Source organism: Rhinichthys klamathensis, unplaced genomic scaffold (assembly GCF_029890125.1).
Source record: "Rhinichthys klamathensis goyatoka isolate OS25496 unplaced genomic scaffold, OSU_Roscu_1.1 h1tg000194l_1, whole genome shotgun sequence".
Taxonomy (NCBI): Eukaryota; Metazoa; Chordata; class Actinopteri; order Cypriniformes; family Leuciscidae; genus Rhinichthys; species Rhinichthys klamathensis.
In genome coordinates this window covers 289,011-295,288 of record NW_026606720.1, presented here as the reverse complement: position 1 = coordinate 295,288, position 6,278 = coordinate 289,011, and the positions used below count along the sequence as shown (strand labels likewise).

Sequence of the window (6,278 nt, the reverse complement as noted above, 5' to 3'; positions counted from 1 at the left end):
TTAAATCAGCCGGAACCGGGAACACTTCCTGTAAATCCTGATGTATTTGGTACATCATAAGAAGGATGGCGTCTACGCTAATATTAGTCTCTCTGTTTATCCGAGGTTTACCCCAGTCCGCCAGATCCAGATCTGATGAAGGACCAGCACCTGGACACGACGAAAACGTAGTCAAGTGTCAACTAATCTCTCTTCTATGGTGGACCTGCGCCTGGATCCACCCCAACGCATCCTGAAGTGCCAGCCTCATCAGCCCTGTGAAGGCCTCATCGACACCACAGCCATCGGCACTGATCCTCAACAACTCGTCTCCATACCGGCGTGATGACTTCGACTTCCAACCAGATGGAAATGGATAAAAACACTAAATGTTCCGAACCAATCTGACTTGTAATGCTGCCCGAATCATAATCATACACTGTTTCTTCGTTGGCCAGAGGAGAACTGGCCCCCGACTGAGCCTGGTTTCTCCCAAGGTTTTTTTCTCCATTCCACCAGATGGAATTTTGGCACTGTTACCTTGCCACTGTTGCCTTGGCTTTTGGCTTGCTTAGTTGGAGACATTTAATAGGAGACATTTAATATTCAACAATATTATTGATCTGCCTTACTGAAGGTGGACGATGATGCAATTTTATTCTAGAAACAAACTTTGTTGTATTATTTTCATGTTATCACTTTGAAGATCGACTACAAAATTACATTGGTGTTCAAGGACAAGCATTAAGCTGGTTCAGGTCATACTTATCTGACCGCTACCATTTCGTCTACTTAAATGGAGAAAAATCGATCATAACTTCGGCAAACTATGGAGTGCCGCAGGGATCTGTGTTAGGCCCTTTATTATTCTCAATATATATGCTGCCACTTGGTAATATTCTAAGGAAACATGGAATTAGTTTCCATTGTTATGCCGATGACACTCAAATAAATATTTCATCACGGCCAGATGAATATGCTAAATTATCCAAATTGACAGATTGTGTTAAAGATATAAAAGATTGGATGACGCGTAATTTTCTTTTATTAAATCCAGACAAGACAGAGGTAATACTTATCGGTTCTAAAAACCGTCCACAAAACCTTTCACAGCACGACTTTAACATATTAGGATGCCCTGTTACTTTATCCGCTACAGTAAAAGACCTCGGTGTTACATTAGACTGCAACCTGTCTTTTGAAAAGCATATTTCATATGTTGCAAAAACAGCCTTTTTCCACCTTAGAAACATTGCTAAGCTACGTAATATGCTATCGGTCCCTGATGCAGAAAAGTTAGTTCATGCATTCATGACCTCGAGACTAGATTACTGTAATGCTTTATTAGCTAGTTGTCCTACATCTTCAATAAACAAGCTACAGTTAGTCCAAAATGCAGCCGCTAGAGTTCTTACTAGATCAAGAAAATATGATCATATAACACCGATTCTATCATCACTTCATTGGTTACCTATAAAGTTCCGTATTAATTACAAGATATTGCTTTTGACTTATAAAGCTCTAAATGGTTTAGCTCCAGTCTATTTAACGGATTTTCTATCGCCCTATAATCCATCGCGCTCTTTAAGATCACTAAATTCGAGGCTTCTGGTCATTCCTAGGATATCCAGATCCACCAAAGGAGGGAGAGCATTTTCACATTTAGCTCCGAAGCTCTGGAATAGCCTTCCTGATATTGTTCATTGCTCAGACTCGTTCTCCCAGTTTAAAACTAGACTAAAGACGCATCTATTTAGCCAGGCATTCATATAAAAATTTTAATCTTACAGTTACTGTAAATTTGGCCTCTACTTCATAAACGCCAGAGGAGAACTGGCCCCGACTGAGCCTGGGTTCTCTCAAGGTTTTTTTTCTCCATTGGGTCATCTGATGGAGTTTTAGGACACCATCGGGTCACTTGATGGAGTTTTTCGGTTCCTTGCCACTGTTGCCTTTGGCTTGCTCAGTTGGGGATATTCAAATTAAATGACCCATCATACCACTGATCAGCTCTACCAAACTTGGATGTCTTTTCCAGTAATAAACAAACACTGTTAAGTTGTTTTGATTGATACTGTGAAGCAGCTTTGATACAATCTGTATTGTGAAAAGCGCTATATAAATATATTTGACTTGACTTGACTTGAAGCTGCTTTGATACAATCTGTATTGTAAAAAGCGCTATATGGGCCATTCTACAGAATTGGTTCAAACTGCTGTCCCTCATCCAAAAAAACACATTTGAAATGCATTTAATTATTCAAATCTTAGATGTTTACTAAGATCCTTCAATTATCTATTGAAACCCACAATAATATTTAAGATATCAGTAAGCTTTATATATATAAAATCATCATTTATGGGCTACTTTCAATTAGGAGGTGGCTGTCCCAAACCCTAACCCCTAAATTTCAACTTGTAAAAAAATGATATTGAATTTTTTTTTGCAAATTTTTCCATTCTTGTTTAAAAATAAATAAATAAATATATATATATATATATATATATATATATATATATATATATATATTTATATATTTGTAATATATATATATATAACTTCATGTAATATATATATTACATGAAGTTCTGGAGATTTATCTGAATGAGGAAAATTATTCTGAAATTAATGTTTTATGTAAACACACACACACACACAGTTCAGTGGTTCTGGAGATTTATCTGAATGACTCATAAACAAAATGTTGAAAATGTGAAAATAAAACAAAGTGGTTCTGAAACAGTCTACATCGTAGGTTTTTTTAGGAAGAAAAATCTATGAGCATACCTCTTCTCACTTGCACCTCAAGACCCAAAGTATAGAATAGCTCTAGGTGTTCTTATAAGATATTTACTGTCAGATGTGTGTCTGCTATACTGACTGCATATGTGCATCATAGTTATTTATTTATATTAACATCAAATGTGGACAGTCTGATTCAACCATGGCAAACTAAGTATTGTGGTCACTACCAAAACATTACTGTCACTACCAAAAATGTGCAGTCACTACCGTAACATGGGATGTTTTGTCAAAAATAAAGTATATTGAATTATCAACTAAGATGTTATGATAGTGTTTGGTTCAATGCATATTCAAACTAATGAATCCTTAACTTTGAAATCAGTACGATAAACTTTTTGCCTTCTACTAAGAAAGATTGGGTTCAAAATACAACAAATCTCATAAATTACACTTAAAATATTATTAAAATTATAATCTTTATTTATTTAACCTGTAAAAATATTTTTTAAAAACAGAAAAATATATATATATATATTTATAAGGTAAATGTAAACAAAATCTTAATAGGTCATTTATACTTAATAAATTATTTAATATTGTGTTTCGGTAGTGACAAATTTGGGGAGAAGGAAAATATTCCAGCATTTTCTGAAAATACAATATGAGAATTAACTGCACAATTACTAGAAAAGCGTAGCTTGGATATTATACAATTTGCATACATGCAAAATTTGTGGGAAAAAAACAAGATGTTTCCAACTCTGACTTTGCACCAATTCTGTAGAATGGCCCATATAGCATGGAATGCATAACTTTAGAGTGTGAAACTTTTAATTCGGTTACAATTCTTTGAAAAAAATATATATATATTAATAATTGTCTGTATATTATTCTGTGTAACATTTATTACACCAAAAAAAAAAAAAAAAAAAAAAAAAATATCTACCTGGAGGGGTTTAGAAGACAAATTATTTTTTTGCGAATATCAGGCAGGTTAAAAGCATAAACAAGAGGGTTCAGGATGGGTGGAATAATAAGGAACCCCAGAGAAAGAAAAACTGACAGCCATATAGGAAGTTCTAAGGTGACAACTCGACTCAAAGTGACCTCAGAAATAACAGCAATTGAGAAATTCAAAAGGACCACTATGTGTGGAATACAAGTTTGATAAGCTTTGCCCTTGAACTGTGATGAGCTTCTTTGACAAACAATAAGAATTTTTACATAAGAATATAATATCAAACTTAAAGGGATTACAATAGTTGTGATTAATATTAACAAGCCAAAAACATTAGTAATTATTGTGCTTTCGCAAGAAAGCTTGACTACTTCATAGTTGTGGCAGTACACTTTAAACAATTTGTTACCACACATTCTCAGTTTTGTACTTAAAAGACCACAAATACTAAGTAAAATCATTGGAAAAGCCATGTTTATACTTACTGAAACAATCAAAAACCTTGGTGTAATTATGTTGTGATACCGTAAAGGTTTACTGATTGCAGTAAGTCTGTCAAATGCCATTAACATTAATATTGTATATTCATTTGCGGCATACGTGAAAATTACAACAGACTGTAAGATACATGCTTCAAGGGAGATTGAGTGTGTATCAGACAGCAAGTCTGTCAGTGCTCTTGGGAAAAAGCCAGCTGTTCCAAACACAGAGTTGAAAGACAAACATGAAATCAGAATGTACATGGGCTGGTGTAAAGTCCTTTCCAGAAATATTGCAAGCATAATAAGGACATTAAATAACATGATAGCACAGTACAGAATAAATCCTAAACTGAAGAAAGCATATCTTATGTATCCTAGATTTTCAAACAACATCAAGTAAAAATATGTCCCATTTTCCATTTTGCATCAGGCAGAGTTACTTCATTGACCTGAAGAAGAAAGTACACAATGTTTCTATGATTTTTAAACATGTTAAAAAACAGCAGTTTGCATTAACTTGAGAACAATAAAGTTAAATTTGTTTTGTGAACACACATGAATTATCAATGAACAATAATATATTTATAAATTAACTTTAGATTAATATTTACTTTAAAGAATTGTGTAAACATATAATCTTCAGGTTAATTTGGTTTAAATATATATTTGTGCCATATCAATAAACAACTTTGAAATTTATTTTGAACATCCGTCAAATTTTTCTATACCTTAAAACACACATTACATAATTTAAATACCTTCTGTGATACACCTTGAAATAACCATTGTTGCAAGAACTGTGGGTCACCATTACGCTGGTGTTCTTATAGTATCTAACATGTCTTAGGAGGCCTCTTTGTTTTTTGTAAATAGAGGGCATGCGTCTGATGTCACAGCTGGCAGAAGTGACTGTGGTTACACCCACTAAGTGGCAAAAAGTCTGAGTGGCAGCATTTGTTTTCACTGTAAATGCTGTGAAAAACACACATCTAAGACGGGAAAGAGCTTTGCGATTGACTGTACAAGAAATCTGAGATACACTTAGTGAATCAGGTCACTACATGATGATCATGCAGCTCATGCCATCATCAAGATATAATCAACACCACCAGATTCATTTTCCTGTCTGACTTTCTTGCCATAACCAAATTGTCTCATAAATACAGAGTTTCAGCAGCCAGAGATAAACAGGGTCAAGAGCCCAACTAAAACAGTCACTGATCACCATCATGGTAACTTAAGTTACAGAAAAAACACATGAATTTCACATGTTATCACATGTTTTCCACATGTGACCACATATGAACAACATGTTATCACATGTGAACAATGTTTCACCACATGTGAACAACATGTCACCACATGTGAACTTAATGGAACACGTGGCACATGTGGAAAACGTCTCAGGTTACTACTGTAACCATAGTTCCCTGAGAAAGGGAACGAGACGATGCGTCATCGACGCTTTGGGAACGCCCCCAGCGTGAATGCGTCTGAGCATCAATGTCAACTAGTCCAATGGAAAGAATGAGCGTCACGGGCGGGTGACGTCATGACCAGGAAGGCATAAGAGCACATCCGGTGAAACGCGGCATTAGCTTCAAAAAGTCGAAGCAAGCCGATCACAGGGATGCAGGAAGTATGGCAGGGTGACGCATCCTCTCGTTCCCTTTCTCAGGGAACTATGGTTACAGTAGTAACCTAAAACGTTCCCTTTCGAGGGAACTCGCGATGCGTCATCGACGCTTTGGGAACGAGAATACCCAAAACGCCAGAATTCCAAGTACCTGAGTGTCAGTCTGTTGGAACTAAGCACTAAGCACCTGAGAACCTGGGGCAGCATCCAGGTCCAAACTGTAAAACCTGACGAATGTGAGCGGTGAGGACCAGCCTGCCGCATCACAAACGTCTTGAAGAGAAACTCCAAAAAGTAAGGCTTTAGAGGCCGCCATACCCCTCGTAGAGTGAGCTCTGACCGCCAAAGGACACGGCTGGTCAGAGTACTCGTATGCAAGTGAAATAGCCTCAACTATCCACTTACTAACCGTCTGTTTAAAAGCAGGAAGACCCTTCTTAGGTGATCCAAAGCAAATAAATAAACTAGTCGGACTTC

General features: G+C 36.2%; 1 protein-coding gene across 1 annotated transcript; it reads right to left on the bottom strand.

Annotated features, from left to right (window-relative positions):
• Positions 1–3,667: 3,667 nt before the first annotated feature.
• LOC130095955 (putative gustatory receptor clone PTE03) lies at positions 3,668–4,585 on the bottom strand. The gene has a single exon (XM_056262563.1). The coding sequence runs from the start codon at positions 4,583–4,585 to the stop codon at positions 3,668–3,670; it is 918 nt and encodes a 305-aa protein (XP_056118538.1).
• Positions 4,586–6,278: the final 1,693 nt, after the last annotated feature.

What these genes read in the sequence shown, in the direction of transcription:
- LOC130095955 (XM_056262563.1), bottom strand. Translation starts at nt 4,585, where the DNA reads ATGGAAAATGGGACATATTTTTACTTGATGTTGTTTGAAAATCTAGGA.